General features: G+C 37.9%; 5 protein-coding genes across 6 annotated transcripts; 2 read left to right on the top strand and 3 right to left on the bottom strand.

Annotated features, from left to right (window-relative positions):
- The first annotated feature begins 2,243 nt into the window (after positions 1-2,243).
- Positions 2,244-7,147, top strand: LOC114529360 (RNA-binding protein 8A-like). 2 transcript variants are annotated; one of them, XM_028551139.1, is made up of 6 exons: positions 2,244-2,320; positions 2,729-2,785; positions 2,870-2,947; positions 3,286-3,422; positions 6,512-6,645; positions 6,725-7,147. In XM_028551139.1, the coding sequence occupies exons 1-6, from the start codon at positions 2,251-2,253 to the stop codon at positions 6,741-6,743; spliced, it is 495 nt and encodes a 164-aa protein (XP_028406940.1). In that variant the 5' UTR covers positions 2,244-2,250; the 3' UTR covers positions 6,744-7,147. The 2 variants fall into 2 exon arrangements, with proteins under 2 accessions (XP_028406940.1, XP_028406939.1); XM_028551138.1 differs by lacking the exons at positions 6,512-6,645; positions 6,725-7,147 and adding exons at positions 3,539-3,672; positions 3,752-4,269.
- LOC114529358 (guanidinobutyrase-like) lies at positions 4,272-6,329 on the bottom strand. The gene is made up of 6 exons (XM_028551135.1): positions 6,045-6,329; positions 5,516-5,762; positions 5,112-5,312; positions 4,870-5,014; positions 4,642-4,736; positions 4,272-4,527 (listed from the first exon to the last, which is right to left on the bottom strand). The coding sequence occupies exons 1-6, from the start codon at positions 6,290-6,292 to the stop codon at positions 4,426-4,428; spliced, it is 1,038 nt and encodes a 345-aa protein (XP_028406936.1). The 5' UTR covers positions 6,293-6,329; the 3' UTR covers positions 4,272-4,425.
- A 109-nt stretch (positions 7,148-7,256) lies between the features above and the next one.
- LOC114529359 (guanidinobutyrase-like) lies at positions 7,257-10,377 on the bottom strand. The gene is made up of 6 exons (XM_028551137.1): positions 10,035-10,377; positions 8,479-8,725; positions 8,069-8,269; positions 7,835-7,979; positions 7,607-7,701; positions 7,257-7,490 (listed from the first exon to the last, which is right to left on the bottom strand). Exons 1-6 carry the CDS (start codon positions 10,280-10,282, stop codon positions 7,389-7,391), a joined length of 1,038 nt encoding a protein of 345 aa, XP_028406938.1. The 5' UTR covers positions 10,283-10,377; the 3' UTR covers positions 7,257-7,388.
- Positions 10,378-10,855: 478 nt separating this feature from the next.
- LOC114529482 (peroxisomal membrane protein 11A-like) lies at positions 10,856-12,464 on the bottom strand. Its single transcript, XM_028551302.1, has 3 exons — positions 12,332-12,464; positions 11,745-11,860; positions 10,856-11,612 (listed from the first exon to the last, which is right to left on the bottom strand). Exons 1-3 carry the CDS (start codon positions 12,394-12,396, stop codon positions 11,110-11,112), a joined length of 684 nt encoding a protein of 227 aa, XP_028407103.1. The 5' UTR covers positions 12,397-12,464; the 3' UTR covers positions 10,856-11,109.
- Positions 12,465-12,828: 364 nt separating this feature from the next.
- On the top strand, positions 12,829-17,985 carry LOC114529481 (WD repeat-containing protein 93-like). Its single transcript, XM_028551301.1, has 13 exons — positions 12,829-13,404; positions 13,813-13,953; positions 14,189-14,370; positions 14,676-14,989; positions 15,248-15,312; positions 15,640-15,717; positions 15,851-15,982; positions 16,100-16,292; positions 16,650-16,710; positions 16,818-16,962; positions 17,238-17,278; positions 17,394-17,530; positions 17,637-17,985. Exons 1-13 carry the CDS (start codon positions 12,933-12,935, stop codon positions 17,767-17,769), a joined length of 2,094 nt encoding a protein of 697 aa, XP_028407102.1. The 5' UTR covers positions 12,829-12,932; the 3' UTR covers positions 17,770-17,985.
- Positions 17,986-18,099: the final 114 nt, after the last annotated feature.

Raw genomic sequence — 18,099 nt, 5'->3', positions numbered from 1 at the left:
TCTCAGCTTGGCCGTCTCTGATCTCACAGCTGGACTTGTTACCATTCCTCTGCAGATAGGATGCGAGATCACTTTTTCGCTGACTTTGTGCATGTCAGCCGGAAGCCTGAACCGTTTTCTTGCTATTTCCACCGTATACCACATCCTGTCGATAACTTTCGAAACCTACTACGCCATCTTGAGGCCGATGGAGCATAGAGTAAATATTGAGAAAAGAAAAATCTTGGCTCTGGTTGTTTCAATTTGGCTTGGCGCGCTCGCGATCGCCCTCACTCCAGTTTGTTTGGCTATTGGTGTCCTGAAAAACGTGAGCGATTTGCCCGACAGAAAATTCCTGAAAAAAATGTCGATCTATGAGATCTTTGTCATCTCGTTCGGATTCCTTCTGCCTCTGACGCTCATGATCTTTGCGCATGCGCGAATGTTCTCGAAGATCATCAACGCGCTGAACTTGATCCGAAATCGAGGCTCCCACAAGCCGAGCAATACGAGTAAAAACAAGTACAAAACGGCGATCCTTTTTGCTGTACTGCTGCTGGTGTTCACGGCATGTTGGCTCTTCTGGTTTGCGATTGCTCTGCTCAAAGTCACCTTAGATGTGAAGCATCCTTTTCCAAAATGGGCGCTTGACACCTTGACGCTCGTGAGATATTCGACATCTTTCATCAACCCGCTGCTCTACACGTTCTTCCGTCCTGATTTCTACACGGCTTTCATGAGTTTGTTCCAACGTCGCAATGGACGAACCCCGAGTATAACTCTGACCTACCTTCAGAGCAGTTCCCATCGTAACAAGCGGGACTCACAAACCACAACGACACTCGTACGGGAGTCTAGCACGGCGCCAGCAGGGAGTGGCAACAACGCTCAACAATCCATTTCGTCCAAGTTGTTAGGAAAAGATACGAAAATTTGAACCGCGGTCCGCGAAATGCCTTGAATTGTTGTTCTTCAAAGAAACATGGCCAGAATTTAGAACATTTCGTAGTTGTTGTAAATATCAAATTTAGAACTGTTTTGCTTTGTTTATAGAAAGCTGCAATTTTGAACTTGTTCAGGAGACCATCTAATCAATTGTGTTTTAGACTATTTCGAATCAATGATTGTATTTTCATCAAATTTTAGTGAAATAAAAGAAATAATGTACTTTGTGATTTTGCTTTGAAATCGCCCAGTGAAAACAGCGATATATCCGTCACTGGAAACCTAACTGCAGGGACCGCGGAGCAGGGTGGCTCACTGGGCTTTAGCCCCACCAATAATTTTTCCGTAATTAGTCTTTAATTTCGAATATTTTTTAGTTCGCTCAAATTTACAAGCAATACAAGCGCCAAAATGCTGGAAACTTTACATAGGGCAAGCATTTGACCATTAAAACAGCGTGGTTACCCATTTCAAAATATTTAATATCATAACTAAAGCATGGTTATATTGTTTAATGTTTGTATATGAGCGCCAAACATGCTGGAAACTTTACATAGGCCAAGCATTTGACCATTAAAACAGCGTGGTTATCCATTTCAAAATATTTGACATCATAACCAAAGCATGGTTATATTGTTTAATGTTTGTATATGAGCGCCAAACATGTTGGAAACTTTACATTGGACAAGCATTTAACCATTAAAACAGCGTGGTTATCCATTTCAAAATATTTGACATCATAACCAAAGCATGGTTATATTGTTTAATGTTTGTATATGAGCGCCAAACATGCTGGAAACTTTACATAGGACAAGCATTTGACCATTAAAACAGCGTGGTTATCCATGTCAAAATATTTGACATCATAACCAAAGCATGGTTATATTGTTTAATGTTTGTATATGAGCGCCAAACATGCTGGAAACTTTACATACTATCTATTATTTTCCATTGAATCCTTAAATTGAGAGGCATTTGCGGCGATTTCAAAGACCTATAATTCAAACTGACTCTCCTAGCAGGCGCGCGGTTCCGAGCCCCAGTAATACGAAAAACGCTCCGCGGTCCCTGAACTGGAATGTTGGGGTTTTATTGCTTCACTGTACTACTTCACATACAAATATAGCTCAGTGTTCAAATATCACTCGAGCTATACCATAATGCAAAGCCGTTCAAGATGGCGTCGTCAATTGAAAAATCATCCATTATTGCACTACAGACAGCACTCCAGTTGTCACTCTATATGTTGAGATCATACAATTGACCGCGCAGTTAACTGGACTGTCTGGATCCAAGTTCTTTTTCCACGCGTTCAAAAATCTCAAGATGGCGGAAACAGACGTTTTAGAAGTCGAAGTTGATGATCGCGCTGATTTCACAGAAGATGCTGGGGAAGGTGGGTTTAACGATGCGTAGATGAATGAATTTTAGTTCATACAATTTGAAAAGCATCCAAAATTCTAAAGATTGTTCCGGATACATCACTTTAAGTGCATGCAAAGTTTCTGAATGTTATCGTTCCCAGTTTACGGACAGTTGTAGAGTGTTGTGTTTTACGGACAGTTGTGGAGTGTTGTGTTTACTAGTGAGTGTTGTGTTTAAGTGATCCTAGTGGCAGCAGCCTGGAAAGCTGGAGATTTTGCTCATAAAATATTGTGCAAAATTGAATTTGGCAATGATGGCTAAAGATGGTTGTCATGGAAAATGCTTTCAGTGGTAGATAATAGACTAGATTTGGTACATGAAAGGTCAAAGATATGAACAGGAGATTCACAAGATAAATTGGTGAATTTCGTATTTTTAGAGGGTCTAAAGAACCTTAAGAAAGGTGTCACAAAGAGGAAGGGAAGAGGCTTCAAAGGTTGGTAATCTGAGAGTTTTGTAGGAAAAATTACGTTGTTTATCGTGCAAATATGTGAAGATGGTTTTTTGAATTGTTTTTTAGATGATCAAAATCCTTCGTTGAATGAACCATATGAATCGGTTGATGCTGATGATAGCAATAATACTGGACCTCAGAGATGTACGTAGAAACCAGAATATTGATATGAATGCTTGCACTTCACAGTTTAGAAAGCATTTCAGTTTCTGCACAAAATGCGATGATAGAATTATCTTGATAATTCTTTTCTACCCTAAGGTTTTGCATTCACTTAGCTATTTATTTGGGTTTATTGGACTCAAATTTCAACCATTAGTCTTTTCTTACTTTGCCTTTCACATGCCCTGGGAGAGGGTTCGAGAACACTTGATGATCTAACATTTATAGTACGCACGCAGATGGTCAAAAAGCGTGTTTCTGTAACTGTATAGAAACACAGAAAATGTTTTCTATTTCTTAAATGTTGTGATGTTTTGCAGCGGTTGAAGGGTGGATCTTGTTCATAACCAATGTCCACGAAGAAGCACAAGAAGACGACATATATGACCTGTTTGCAGAGCATGGAGAAATTAAGAACCTCCACGCCAACCTTGACCGACGAACTGGATTCATGAAGGTAACAAACTGATTGGTGTTGTTGCGCTGTCAGCTTTGTTAGGTTATTGATTTGCCCAGGTGTCTTTAAAGGTTTTTTTTCTTGTTTTTCATGCAAAATTTTGCCATATCTGACAGGGTTATGCCTTGGTTGAATACGAAACTTTCAAAGAGGCTCAGGCCGCCAGGGATGCCCTAAACGGAGCTGACCTTCTTGAGCAAAAGATATCAGTTGACTGGTCATTTGTTCGAGGTGCCTCAAAAAAGTCCAGGTACGTGGTAAAGTGCTAAAGGTGATTATTCCTTTCTAAGAGCACATCAATGAATAGTTTTCTATTTTTTTCATAACAGAACAGGCCGTCGGAGATAGATTCCGTGCCATCCCTCACATGTCAATAACCATTAAACCCTAACTCTTAACAGTTGAGTAGTCAACTTGAACACATCAATGGCTGATTGATGGTTTGTAAATCAACTTTTAAACACATGCAGTGACCTATTTTACATGGAACACAAGGCAGATTAATTTGTAAATGTTCATATGCATGGCATTAAAGAAAACCTGTAAAGTTCATGACTGTAATTACTTATCCTATTAAGTTTCATTTCATTTTTTAATTTTCTTGCCTTGAAAACTTTGCACTCTGTCAGTACAGAAAATCCCCAAAATATGGGGTAAGATATAGCTTTGGAATATAGCACCTCGATAAGCTAGTTCCAGATTGTTGCCAAACACAACATTATGTATGGGCAAAATTTTATAGGCTGCATACAAACACTCAAACAAGAAAAACTAAGCTAAAGTAGGTACCTACTTGGGTAGAAATAATCCAAAATAGACAAACACTGTTGACCATAAATTCACTATTGCTTTTAATTTTGTTGTATTACATGATTCTTTACTTACTTTAATTCTACAGTAGCCATGACTAAAAAGGTATATATGTTATAATAATGCATTTGTGTTTCACACATTGATTCCAGACTTTCCTGTTTCACAGTGAGCTAGTAGGCATATCATAGTTTTACTTGACATATTTAACCCCAGGCAAAATACATAGCATTTCAAACAACAAGTTTGCAGCAATAAGTGCTGTCGTTCCAAACGGATCATACGGAGGTGACACCTGTGTAAAAATTGAAACCGAAAACAATATGTTAGAGACGTACAGTCTTGCTTGATGGTGGCGGTGCTTTGGATGAATGAAATGGTTGCCAGTGCAAATGCAATTACAGCTCACCTCAACAAAGTCTGCTCCGATAATGTTCAGTCCTTTACATCCTCGGACAATTTCCAAAGCCTGGATGCTTGTTAGACCTCCTATTTCAGGTGTACCTATGAATGATGAAATGTCCATGTGAGGTTTGTGTTCTTGTTTTCAAAACATGTATTGGACGGGTGTCTGTATTAGAGTGATGTTGGGACTTTCATCAGATATGTTGCCTTATTCATTTCCAACTTTCCTAACCTGTTCCTGGTGCAAATGCTGGGTCGATAGCATCAACACAGAAAGTCAGATATACTGGTCCATCTCCCATTTGCTCTCTCACTTCTTCCATCAGCGGTGTTAGAGATTTATGCCAGCATTCTTCAACCCGGACAATACGGAAACCCTGTATTTGGAGGTAAGCAAGGGTAGACAACATAGACAACATTTATTCTGCATTAGAAAGCTATAATTGCTCTTCTATAGCAGTGTTTATACTGTACCTGTTTTTCTGCCACATTGAAATCATCATGGCTGTACAAAGAACCTCGCAGCCCTATCTGAACAACCCTTTCTCCCTCAAGCAAATCTTCCTCTACTGCCCGACTAAACGGAGTTCCGTGTGCAAGCCTCTCTTCCAGCTGATGTTCAATTGTATCTGCATGTGAGTCAATATGAATGACTCCAACCTTACCATACTTCTCCTGGAAACAAACCACAGTGTTTTAAAAGACCACAAATATACACCTTTGGGTGCATTGCTGGATAATGGGTTACCATGAGACATTGGAAAATGCCTTGTTACTTGCAGATTTATGTACCTTACCTCAAACAAGTAAAATTATTAACATACACTAGAATAAAAATACCAGTTGAGATCGATCTACGCCTAGGTAATTGCAAGTACCTTCATAGCCTGTAAAATTGGATAAGATACAAGATGGTCACCGCCCATAGATAATGGCCGACATCCATTTTCAATTATCTTTGCTATCTCATCCTTGATTATTCCACAAGATCTCTCGACATTGAAAGGCACAACAGACATATCACCAATGTCTGCAACCATCATTGACTCGAAAGGTGATGCACCAGTGACTGCATTCACATGCCTCAACATTGCGGATTCCACACGGATTTGCCTCGGACCAAATCTAAAATAATTTCACAATACAGTGAAATTACCATCTGTCTCAATTCTTTGCAATAGAGAATTACTATTCTGTGAGTTGATATCTCATGAAAAATGTGTCAAAATACTTGCAAATCTACTAAAATATACAGTGAACTTCGCAACCGCGCTTTGAAAAGTTATGTGCAATCGAATCGACAGTAATGCCATTATTTCTGGTCGAATACTTCGGAAACGGTTGAAGTGCCGTATTATCAATAATACCCTGGTTCGTTAAAATCTTTGCAGTAAATTTCTAGCTTACCTGGTACCCGGCCTATAGCTCGTGCCGCTGTCAAAAGGGATGCCAACAAAACACGCATCCAAACCTTCTGCATTCTCGTGAACTGGCAAACGAAGCATGCTACAAATCCCAGCCCATCTTCCAAGCTTTTGAGCATGAGTGGGATAGTTCATCTCTCTGCAAGCGTCTTGCGTCGTGCCAAAAAAGCGATGCAACTTGACGCGTTTCGCAGTTCGCAACACGAAATTGCAGCGAGAAAGAAACGCCATAATTTTGCGAGCTTAATTTGAGAATTAAGACTGTAAAAAAACTGAAGGACGACACGGTCGAAGGCTAGCACAAATGCACAATACACAACGTGTTTCCGATAATTTAACAACCCTCTTGAATAATTTTAGCATAATTAGCAAAAGTAATGTGTCATGGATTCAAGAAGGTAAAAAACTTATTGGTGTTGTTGGGCTGCTAAATTTTGCTGTATATGACATGGCTATGCTTTGGTTGAATATGAAACTTTCAAAGAGGCACAGGCAGCCAGGGATGCCTTAAACGGAGCTGACCTTCTTGAGCAAAAGATATCAGTTGACTGGTCGTTTGTTCGAGGTGCCTCAAAGAAATCCAGGTATGTGGTTAAGTGCTAAAGGTGATTATTCCTTTCTAAGAGCACATCAATGGACAGTTTTCTATTTTTTTCATAACAGAACAGGCCGTCGGAGATAGATTCCGTGCCATCCCTCACATGTCAATAACCATTAAACCCTAACTATGAACAGTTGTGTAGTCAACTTTAACACATCAATGGCTGATTGATAGTTTGTAAATCAACTTTTAAACACATGCAGTGACCTATTTTACATGGAACACAATGGGCAGACTAATTTGTGAATGTTCATATGCATGGCATTAAAGAAAACCTGTAAAGTTCATGACTGTAATTACTTATCCTATCAAGTTCCATTTCACTTTTTAATTTTCTTGTCTTGAAAACTTCGCACTCTGTCACTACAGAAAATCCCCAAAATATTCCTCAGTGTGTCAAGATGGTTACAATATAATATCTTGATAAGCTAGTTACAGACTCTTGCTAAGTATGGACAAAATTTTATAGGCTGCATATGAACACTCGAACAGGAAACTAAGCTAAAGTACCAACCAGGGTAGAAATAATCCAAAATAGACAGAAACACAGTCGACCATAAATTTACTATTGCTTTTAATTTTGTTGTATAACATGATTCTTTACTTACTTTAATTCTACAGTAGCCATGACTAAAAAGGTATATATGTTATAATAATGCATTTGTGTTTCATAAAATGATTCCAGACTTTCCTGTTTCACAGTAAGCTAGTAGGCATATCATAGTTTTACTTGACATATTTAACCCCAGGCAAAATACAAAGCATTTCAAACAACAAGTTTGCAGCAATATGTGCTGTCATTCCAAACGGATCATACGGAGGTGACACCTGTATAAAAATTGAAACCGAAAACAATATGTTAGAGTTACATACAGTCTTGCTTGATGGTTGCGGTGCTTCGGGGGAATGAAATGGTTGCCAATGCAAATGCAAACACAGCTTACCTCAACAAAGTCTGCTCCGATAATGTTCAGTCCTTTACATCCTCGGACAATTTCCAAAGCCTGGATGCTTGTTAGACCTCCTATTTCAAGTGTACCTATGAATGATGAAACGTCCATGTGAGGTTTGTGTTCTTGTTTTCAAAACATGTATTGGATGGGTGTCTGTATTAGAGGGATGTTGGGACTTTCATCAGATATTTTGCCTTATTCATTTCCAACTTTCCTAACCTGTTCCTGGTGCAAATGCTGGGTCGATAGCATCAACACAGAAAGTCAAATATACTGGTCCATCTCCCATTTGCTCTCTCACTTCTTCCATCAGCGGTGTTAGAGATTTATGCCAGCATTCTTCAACCCGGACAATACGGAAACCCTGTATTTGGGAGGTAAGCAAGGGTAGACAACATTTATTCTGCATTAGAAAGCTATAATTGCTCTTCTATAGCGGTGTTTATACTGCACCTGTTTTTCTGCCACATTAAAATCATCATGGCTGTACAAAGAACCTCGCAGCCCTATCTGAACAACCCTTTCTCCATCAAGCAAATCTTCCTCTACTGCCCGACTAAATGGAGTTCCGTGTGTAAGCCTCTCTTCCAGCTGATGTTCGTTTGTATCTGCATGTGAGTCAATATGAATGACTCCAACCTTACCATACTTTTCCTGGAAACAAACCACAGTATTTTAAAAGACCACGAATATACACCTTTGGGTGCATTGCTGGATAATGGGTTACCATGAGACATTGGAGAATGCCTTGTTACTTGTAGGATTATGTACCTTACCTCAAACAAGTAAAATTATTAACATATGCTGGAATAAAAATACCAGTTGAGATCGATCTAGGCCTGCTGGTAGGTAATTGCAAGTACCTTCATAGCCTGTAAAATTGGATAGGTTACAAGATGGTCACCACCCATAGATAATGGCCGACATCCATTTACAATTATCTTTGCTATCTCGTCCTTGATTATTCTACAAGACCTCTCAACATTGAAAGGCACAACAGACATATCACCAATGTCTGCAACCATCATTGACTCGAAAGGTGATGCACCAGTGACTCCATTTACATGCCTCAACATTGCGGATTCCACACGGATTTGTCTCGGACCTAATCTAAAATAAATTCACAATACAGTGAAATTACTATCTGTTGTCAGAATGTAACAATTCTTTGCAATAGAGAATTACTATTCTGTGAGTTGATATCTCATAAAAAATGTGTCAAAATACTTATAATTTACTAAGATATACAGTGAATTTATCATAACTCCCAAAACTGACATAATGTTACAATGATTAGGTGGTTTTTTAACACCTACTTGTGAAACTCTAGGAAATTTCCAACAAGGCTAATCTTAATGTAGCAAATAAATATTTATAAACACTTATCTGGACTTTTGCATAACCGTAAATCCGTAATTATAGGAAGCCCAATGGCGAATGGTTTTATTTTTTATTTGAAATAAAAATGCACACTTTGATGAAATAGACACATATGTAAATTACAGAGAAGTACATATGCATGTAAATAAATTACATAATGTGTCTATTTCATCAAAGTGTGCATTTTTATTTCAAAAAAAAAAATAAAACCATTGGGCCGCCCTATGGTTCAAAACGAACTTTGAAGGTCAAGCTCGTAAATTTAAGTCACGTTATTGCAAACAATAAAGACCATTTGAAATAAAAACAAAACTGTTTTTGAATAGGTTCTGTTTGACCGAATAAAGGCCGTTTTCCACTTCAACTGTATCGTAGCGAAACGTAGCGTATCTCATTGTTTTAAAGTCATTAGTTCTGATCGAATACTTCGGAAACAAAGAAATACGCTACGCTACGATTGAAGTGGAAAACAGGCCTAATGAACTGCGAACATTCGAAACGTATTGCGAACGCTACGAACTTGGCAACTGCGCTTTGAAAAGTTATGTGAAATCGACAATAATGCCATTATTTCTGGTCGGAAACGGTTGAAGTGCCGCTATTTGCAATCAAACGCGCCGCGCGCCGAATTTTCATCGTTGTTTGCTAGCAGCCAACGTGACGTTCACGGTTCATCCCTACTCAACGTTACGTTCTGCCCTAATCAACTTTATGTTCTGATTGAATATGCAGCGATGATTTGAGCGACAGTTTTAAAAATATTTCAACCGTCAACTCATTAGAACTTGCTAATCAAAACATACGCATTTTATTGTTATAAGCATTTTACAGCATCTTACGTTGATAATCACTCGTGAATCGTTGCGTTGACAATAGCCCAACGTAACGTTGACTGTGGGTGAACGTAACGTTGAGTAGGGATGAACGTCACGTTGACTGCTAGCAAACAACGATAAAAATTCGGCGCGCGGCGCGTTTGATTGCAAATAGCAGTAATACTCTGGTTCGTTTAAATCTTTACAGTAAATTTCTAGCTTACCTGGTACCTGACCTGTAGCTCGTGCCGCTATCAAAAGGGATGCCAACGAAACACGCGTCCAAACCTTCTGCATTCTCGTGAACTGGCAAACGAAGCATGCTACAAATCCCAGCCCATCTTCCAAGCTTTTGAGCATGAGTGGGATAGTTCATCTCTCTGCAAGCGTCTTGCGTCGTGCCAAAAAAACGATGCAGCTTGACGCGTTTCGCATTTCGCAACACGAAATTGCAGCGAGAAAGAAACGCCATAACTTTGCGAGCTTAATTTAAGAATTAAGACTGTAAAAAAACTTTGGACGGCGACACGGTCGAAGACTAGCACAAATGCACAATACACAACGTTGTTTGCGATAATTTACAACCCTCTGAATATTTTAGCATAATTAGCAAAAGTAATGCGTCATGGAAATATGATTGCAAAAAAATTTGCAATTAATTATTTTAATCTTTAATAATTTCAATGAGACTGTGTGAGATGTTTGCTTACTTTGCAGGCCCTAGTGTACAACAGTGGTTGTACTATTTGTACAGTATTGTACCATGGTAGTGTGTATTCAAAATGAATGCTACTAAAATGGCAGTGTTCTTCCATGGGACTGTACAAGACCTATGTTTACTTTTTCCTAGTGTAAAGCACAGTGGTTGTACAGTATTGTACTATGGTAGTATAAACTCTGGTTTACCAAATGATTGCAACAAAAAGTTGTAATATATACTTTCATAGTAATGTGGTAGATTTCAACCCTGTTTATAATGCTTAAGGCTCAAAGCGCACAAGTACAAAAGCAAGATTTTTATTTTCTAATAACCAATACACTATGATTGCAACCTATAATCGTCCTTAATTACAATAATTTGCATTACAACTATAACTGCTCCTAAAGATTTTTTCTAATTGCTACAAAATTGTTGCCACACTTTCATTATATTAACTTTGAGAATCACTTTAGTTTTTGTCCAATCATTTCAAAGCCTCAATTAAGTTGGCCTGCGAAAAAATTCTAACTTCATATTCTTGACTTTATTATTCAACTAGCTGTACAGCATTTTCTAACTAAACATAATTCATAATCATCTCATGGTTTCTGCTTCAATGTTGGTTCCCAAACAGTAGATGCACCAGCTAATGATGAAATAAGCCCCAATATGCCTACAATGCCATTATTAATCTCAATCACACCAATAATGTTAAGGGGGATCAGAAAATCGGCGCAATTTTTAACTGTATCAACCAAAATCTCCGGCCGTGTTTTAAACTTCTGGTACCAGCCAACTGCTTGAGAGCCGGGATCTTCGTCTTTCTTCTCGGTAGCCGTTAGCAGGTTGTAAATGTCGTACATATTTCTAGTCACACAGAAAATTAATGCGACAGTCCAGATTTTGGCCTGGAATTTCGACCATTCTTTGGAGTTGGCTTTGTATAGCCCCAGCCTGGTTGCCCACACAATTTGATCAACCAAGAAGTAGAGGACTCGCGTCAAACGTGCTGAAATAACAAGTGCTCTCAGAACTCTGTCTTTAACAGAAAGGTTTCGAAATGCTCCCTGGAGCATATCTAGGTATTTTCCAATACGAAACACTAGAAAAAATTAAGAAGAAATGGTAGCAATATTTTCCGCAATACATCCAGATACAGCTACTTTAGTATGACAAATTTTTGCCAACCAAAATATTTGATAAATGATTAATAAGAGTAAGAAATTGAAATTACATTTTCTTGAAGTGCTAATGTGAACTTCCAGAGTTCTGATCAACTTCACTGTTTCAGTTGTTGCACCATGTTTTTGAAGGAGATAACCGAGCAGTTTGGTGGTGTATTGGACAGTCCTTGGAATGTAGTAAGGTTAGTTGAATGACTGCTTTGTAAATTTTCATCATTGAGGCAAGAAATTTTGTGTTTGAACATAAATGTGGTAAGTCACTTGGCTATGTTTGAAATAACTTTTTTGATCATTTATAATCTGTGGGGTGATTCTGAACAGGCAATAGTTTGGCCTTAAGTGCAATTTCAGACGAACAATTAATGAATTAATGAACATTTTTAAGAAGGCATTCAAGGTTATATAATCTTTTGATACTGAGAGAAAATTTTAAAATCAATCACTACAGGATTGGTTAACCCATATAATGTTATTTAAAAACATTGAAATAGGGATATCGTTTTACTTGAGAAAAGCTTGTTTACAAAGGACTGTTACACGTGTCACAAGCTTTGTTTACAAAATTCACAAATATGTAAAGATATTCTGATAAATTTTTACTACAAATCCAAACTTCGTGCAATTCTTAACAATTTACCTGCATAACTTATCCCGACCTATGGTTTGGGAATTGTACTTCACTATCAGTGCGATTATATCCATAATGCGGAGAGAAAATAGAGAAAAATACGAAAAAAACCCAGTACAAAAACAATTACAACAAAATTCTATTATACTCTTTTACTATGACCTTTGACCTTTGAACGATGGCAAATATGTAGCCTTATATCCCCCAGTTATTCCTCATGTACCCACCGTTGTGTTCATTAATACTACATGTTACCCTACCACACGATTTATATACCACTGAGCTATATATACCAGGCGAAAGAAATTAATTTTGTTTCACTTTTTGTGCAATAACTCTTCGCATAAAGAGCCTTTTTACCATATCGACTTAAAATACTTTTGTACTTGTGCAACTTGTAGCGAATTTTGCTTGAATATTCCTTTCAGAAGTCTATTTTTTCCAAAAAATGTCAGCGAACTCCTTGAAAACTGATGAAATCACCCCCCGTTCGTTGCCAAGAAACGCAAACGCCATCTTCAAAAAGAAACATGGCGGAATTTTGAAGAGTTTTCAACACTTTCAATCATAGCCAGCGTTTAATGATGTTTCTATGTAGATTTTCTTAATCATGGCTAGAAAAACGGACGCAGAATTCAAGAAATACCCGACCCTTGATGAACACGAATTAGATGAGTCCTCATACGATGCTAGCTTTGTGCTTGATCCCTCCAAAATTTTCGACGAGCTCCCGCAACCATTTCGTCTTGTTGACAAAACGGTGAACTATATTTTTGACAGAGCTTGGGAGGCAATTCAAGAGCTCGAATTGAGAGCGAGCGAACTTGGTTTAGGTGGAAAACTTCCAGTTTTTAACTGTGCAAATGAATTGCCAGAGCTTTCGCAGTCAACGCTAATGTGTTGTAGTTTGGATGGAAAATTTGCGTTTGCTGTTGCAAAAATCGGGATTATTTATGTGCTGGATACGGAAACCTCTTGCGTGGTCGCTGTTAACGATGAACTGCAAGGATTGAAAGTGGAAAAAATTTCAACAGGGCGTCTAAACGAGGATAAACATTTTGTTTGTTTGTTATTGGAAAATGGTTAGTTTATAAATACGGCGAGGTTCTGGGAGGGAGCTGTAACCTGCATGCAATGATAAGTTTAGTGCAATTGTGCAAGAGACCTTTCTTATAATGACGTCAAGCACGGAAAGTCTGATGTTGTACAAAATTTGATTGGCTCCACAAAACTATTGAGCCAATCAAACTTTGTGTATATATAACATCAGACTTTCCGCATTTGACATCATTATGAAAATATTCTAACCTGCAATCAGGTGTTCAAGATGAGACCGTTGCCTGCATATTGTTATCCGTAATTTATCGCATATATTGGTACAATATTTAGGTATACTCCAGTTGGTTGCAAAATGTAATTAGCCATCAAGAAATTTCAAGATTTCAAATTTGTACATATACATATAATTGTTCATACTTATCTTGTAACAGGTACAGCAGCTATTTTTGCTCTGTCTGGAGGCAACCTCCATCTTCTAAGAGTTTTTAATGAGGATTTTGGAGCAAAAGGTTCTGAGACGACCTTCATTAGGATCTCCTATGATGGTGCATACCTTGCTGTTGGTTGGAAAAGTAAGTCAGCTAGAATTAACCAACACCAGACCAGTTGGTCTTTTTAAAACAAGCACTTCTTAACTGTTCTCAATTAATTTGTGCCCATTCTAATAGCAAAGCTCATGTCAGTTTTTAAGCTGTCCTTCCTAATTAGGTCCACCACCTTAAGATCATCTCTTGGAAATTAGATCGAGTGTTAATACAATTTTCAGTTCTAATTGTGAAGCTCATTTTTTTAACTCTAAATTTAAAGTTCCACAGAAGTCCAGTTGGTTAGAGATCTATAAAGTCCCAAAAGAATACTGGATGAACGAACTCAAAATTATTGACGAGAAAATTACCAAGAAATTGGACGAGGAAGAAAACGTCAAAGGAGACGAAGAAACACAGAAAGATGGAAACGATTCAGTGGAAAAAGACTTGTCTGATTCAGAGGTAATTGTATAACTTTATGGATATGATTCCCAAGCTATTTAATTGCTCCACAGAGATATTCAAGACTCTGACTGACTTAGGTTTATATAAGCGAGCTATGATGATAATCAATGAGCATTATTTGCCAATATCTTTTGTTCAACCATTGACTTAAGATGCACCTTAATCTTAGCGTAAAAGTCTCGATGTTTTTCCCATTACTTGAAAGACAAAATTTTTTCTTCATCTGTGAATGGACTGCTCTACCAGCCAATGCATGGATTGAGCCTCAAGCTGAACTATTATATATTACAATTTTTCATTAGGATGAATCAGGAGTCTCTCGCCCCACCTCCCTGGGGCAGAGTGGCACCCAGACAGGGTACCTGAATGAAACATTGTTCACTAAACCAACTCTGATACTCAGAATCAAAGGTCCCACTGACCCCACACCTAATCCTGCGGGCAGTGTGACCTCGGCGTTGAAGAACTTTGAACTAGACAATGATGTCATTGGTACGGGAACCAATCATGTTCTACTGCAGCCATATTTTGATGAAAGTAATCGAGTGTTTGAAGAGAGACATGAACAGTATCTTCAGTATCTTGGGAAGAAAGATGAAGACAACTCGACATTAAGGTAAGAATGAACCATTAGAACCTTCAGAATGGTATTTTATTATGCATTTTTTTTACTGTTAAACTAAGAATTGAAACATACATTATGATCTCTGGATCAGTGTTTGTGACCTTGGACTTGGGATGACAGCAAGATTTTCAGAATAACGAAAGAGCTAGACAATGAAACATTCTGATCTCTTGATCATGACTGGATGGCATGGAGAACAGCAAGATTTGAAGTTACTATATATAGTTAATATAATGTTTGATGTTCTAGGTTACCAAATGTACATTTTCTAACACCAGGAAGATTTGTCCCAGTTGGAATGCAAACTACTCCAGGTGATATATTTAGTCCTTTTTAAGCCAAGTAATTCACAAAGTTTTTAGAAAGGGAGGTCAGATATACCTGTGACATGTTCTAGCTCCTCTTCGCATAGACCCAACTAATGTAACTCATAGCAAAAACTTTGCTGGACCAAACAATGGTGATCTGACTGAACAATACCAAACTTCGTTTTCTCGCCTGTTATCATGCATGGTAACCCCAGTACTATTCAATTCCTAAGGAACCATTCTATATCCAAATAGAACTTTCATCATAGTCTTATCAGCCCACTGTTATCACAATTATTATTGACATGGATTTTATCGCCGTTTTTTGCAAAGATCAAGTGAATAGCGTCATCGTGTACTGGTCTGAAACACAACATGGTTTAATATACTCACTTGTGAAATCTTCAAAAGGTACGTTCATTTTTACATTACAGTCTTTAAGAGACCGAGAGTATGCTGAAAGAAAGATGACTTTTCTTGTCCAACTTCATTGTTATGGGTGGTTTAATGGCCTCATGCGAATAAACGTCTTTCATTGCCTTAGATGTCGAGCGAAAACCAGACGTGGTTTTGACGATGTTTTCAAAAATCCTTGTCAGCGACGTGAGCGTTTGCAAGTCCTTCATCTCGTTTGCAACGGAAAATAACAATATTGTGACTTGGGACAAACTAACAGGTAGTTGTCTATAACTTAAAGCGCTCTTCGCATGGTTGTATCACTGTTTTGCGATGGAAAAGTAGTGTATGAGCGTCCATCCATTTCTCACACTCAAAGCTCTATTTCCCGCTTCAGGTTTACCTCTGACTGTTGTGAATCTACCAATGCATAATAACACTATAACATCCTTACATTTCATACCAACCATCATTGGCAATGGTTGCACGTCATTGTACCCAAAGTTATTGGTATGTTCTGGCAATGGTGGTTTGTGTATGGTTGAGTATGGTGATGATGGTCAAACCACGATAGTCGATTTACCTCCGAGGTGTGTATCGGGAGAATATACTGACTGTGCCTGAACTAAACTAACTTTATTTATACTGGATAGCTCTATCAGTTCTAAACTGTTCTTCCTAGAGGTCCAGTAAGGATCATCTCTTATTGATCCAGTATTACTACAGGAGGAAACCTAAACTAAACTAACTTTATTTATACTGGATAGTTCTATCAGTTCTAAACTGTTCTTCCTAGAGGTCCAGTAAGGATCATCTCTTATTGATCCAGTGTTACTACAGGAGGAAACCTAAACTAAACTAACTTTATTTATACTGGATAGCTCTATCAGTTCTAAACTGTTCTTCCTAGAGGTGCAGTAAGGATCATCTCTTTTTGATAATTCTAGTTCTCTCAAGATAAAAGATCCAGTTGTGCAAGTGACCAGTCTTCAGAATCTTCCACAACTAGTAAGTATATTATCTCTTGATTGGGTTTTCATGCATAAAATGATTTCTAACCACAATAGCGGTCGTGCATATATTTCACCTCTACTAGAATAACTTCTCTTACCCAGATGCTTGTTCAAAGAAGTTCCGGCAAAATAATGTTACTGGATGTTGCATCAAGAACACTCAAATGTCAGATTGGTCTTGCAAAACCTCTCACGATGTTAGATGGTTTTTGTTTCACTCACGGGACATCAACGCTTTACATGATAGGTAAGACAATTTTCACAAATTTCGTAAAAGAAATAACTAAAGCCAGCCTTGCACCATCGCTTTGAACATGAACTAATTTTATCCTTGCAAATTTTATATTTGGGTTGGGATATTTTCTCCAACTCAATGTAAAGGTATATTGGCTAAGATTGATGATCGTTTGTTCTGATTTTATGTGCTTGAAAATTCGTGTATTTTAATGGGTAAAGATGAAAAGCTCGATTTGTTCTATGGCAAATCTGTTTTGATCAATTTTTGAATTTTCCTTTCTTTAGGTGGTCGTAAAGATGAGTATAACGAATATATATTACCTGAGGTATGTGTCAGAAAAAGCAATGTTGACACTTCTTGAGGCAAGCTAGCGTACAATTTACTCCAATTCTTCTTTTAAAATTGAAGAATTACGTACGTTTCCGTCTTCATTTTCGTAGAGTGTATCTGTGTATAAAATGAATTTGGACACATTCCCTGTGGTGAAGACGTACATGGAAAATCCAACTGTGAAAGTCAAAACAGGCAGAGTTCTGGAAAGTCTTAATGAACGTATTGCATTTATAGAAGAACAAAGGTGCGATATTTGTCAATTGTTAAATTGGATAGCTTTGAAGGCTAAACAGTCACTCCACTTCAGGAGGGAATCTAAACTAAGCTAACTTTTTGTTTACCATATTTAGGAATTCATCTTATGAGAAACGGCAGAGGAAACACAAGACAAGATGGCGTCAGTTGGAGGGTGAACTAAACAGAATGAAACGGCCTGTTAATTTAGGAGAGTCTCTCTGGTTTACTGAAACACTAACTGCGTAAAACTGCGAATTAGGCGGACGGAAAGTATTCTTGAAGAGCCAGAAGAGGTGATGTGTTCCAGTTCCATCCATAGGTCAGTGCCAAGGGAAAATAAAGGAAAATAGCCATTTAAACTTTAAAGGAAGCTCAAGAAATATTGCTTTCACAATATTAAATGAAGCCAAATTATCAGCTTTTAACGTTGTTTTCTATCAGTATCTGCTAGCTTGTAATATAAACAGTGATCAAGTAAAACTTTATTATCACTTTTTGAGTCTATTTAATATATTTTTTACTTTTTTTTCAACCTAAAAATTAAACGTGGAAGCTCAGCCTCTGCTCGGGAGTCGG

The sequence above is a fragment of the Dendronephthya gigantea genome, unplaced genomic scaffold (assembly GCF_004324835.1).
Source record: "Dendronephthya gigantea isolate DGI-Jeju-01 unplaced genomic scaffold, DenGig_1.0 000056F, whole genome shotgun sequence".
Lineage (NCBI taxonomy): Eukaryota > Metazoa > Cnidaria > Anthozoa > Malacalcyonacea > Nephtheidae > Dendronephthya > Dendronephthya gigantea.
Note: the sequence above shows the minus strand (reverse complement) of the source record. Positions and strands in the feature narration are given on the sequence as shown.

What these genes read in the sequence shown, in the direction of transcription:
- LOC114529481 (XM_028551301.1), top strand. Translation starts at nt 12,933, where the DNA reads ATGGCTAGAAAAACGGACGCAGAATTCAAGAAATACCCGACCCTTGAT. An exon ending in CCTTGCTGTTGGTTGGAAAA is followed by an intron (nt 13,954 to 14,188) that starts GTAAGTCAGCTA and finishes CTAAATTTAAAG; the next exon opens with TTCCACAGAAGTCCAGTTGG. An exon ending in AAGACTTGTCTGATTCAGAG is followed by an intron (nt 14,371 to 14,675) that starts GTAATTGTATAA and finishes ATTTTTCATTAG; the next exon opens with GATGAATCAGGAGTCTCTCG.
- LOC114529358 (XM_028551135.1), bottom strand. Translation starts at nt 6,292, where the DNA reads ATGGCGTTTCTTTCTCGCTGCAATTTCGTGTTGCGAACTGCGAAACGC. An exon ending in AGCTATAGGCCGGGTACCAG is followed by an intron (nt 5,763 to 6,044) that starts GTAAGCTAGAAA and finishes AAATTATTTTAG; the next exon opens with ATTTGGTCCGAGGCAAATCC. An exon ending in CAATTTTACAGGCTATGAAG is followed by an intron (nt 5,313 to 5,515) that starts GTACTTGCAATT and finishes GTTTGTTTCCAG; the next exon opens with GAGAAGTATGGTAAGGTTGG.
- LOC114529360 (XM_028551139.1), top strand. Translation starts at nt 2,251, where the DNA reads ATGGCGGAAACAGACGTTTTAGAAGTCGAAGTTGATGATCGCGCTGAT. An exon ending in GAAGGGAAGAGGCTTCAAAG is followed by an intron (nt 2,786 to 2,869) that starts GTTGGTAATCTG and finishes ATTGTTTTTTAG; the next exon opens with ATGATCAAAATCCTTCGTTG. An exon ending in GACGAACTGGATTCATGAAG is followed by an intron (nt 3,423 to 6,511) that starts GTAACAAACTGA and finishes TGTATATGACAT; the next exon opens with GGCTATGCTTTGGTTGAATA.
- LOC114529359 (XM_028551137.1), bottom strand. Translation starts at nt 10,282, where the DNA reads ATGGCGTTTCTTTCTCGCTGCAATTTCGTGTTGCGAAATGCGAAACGC. An exon ending in CAATTTTACAGGCTATGAAG is followed by an intron (nt 8,270 to 8,478) that starts GTACTTGCAATT and finishes GTTTGTTTCCAG; the next exon opens with GAAAAGTATGGTAAGGTTGG. An exon ending in TCGGAGCAGACTTTGTTGAG is followed by an intron (nt 7,491 to 7,606) that starts GTAAGCTGTGTT and finishes ATTTTTATACAG; the next exon opens with GTGTCACCTCCGTATGATCC.
- LOC114529482 (XM_028551302.1), bottom strand. Translation starts at nt 12,396, where the DNA reads ATGGATATAATCGCACTGATAGTGAAGTACAATTCCCAAACCATAGGT. An exon ending in GGTCGGGATAAGTTATGCAG is followed by an intron (nt 11,861 to 12,331) that starts GTAAATTGTTAA and finishes CTACATTCCAAG; the next exon opens with GACTGTCCAATACACCACCA. An exon ending in CATTAGCACTTCAAGAAAAT is followed by an intron (nt 11,613 to 11,744) that starts GTAATTTCAATT and finishes AATTTTTTCTAG; the next exon opens with TGTTTCGTATTGGAAAATAC.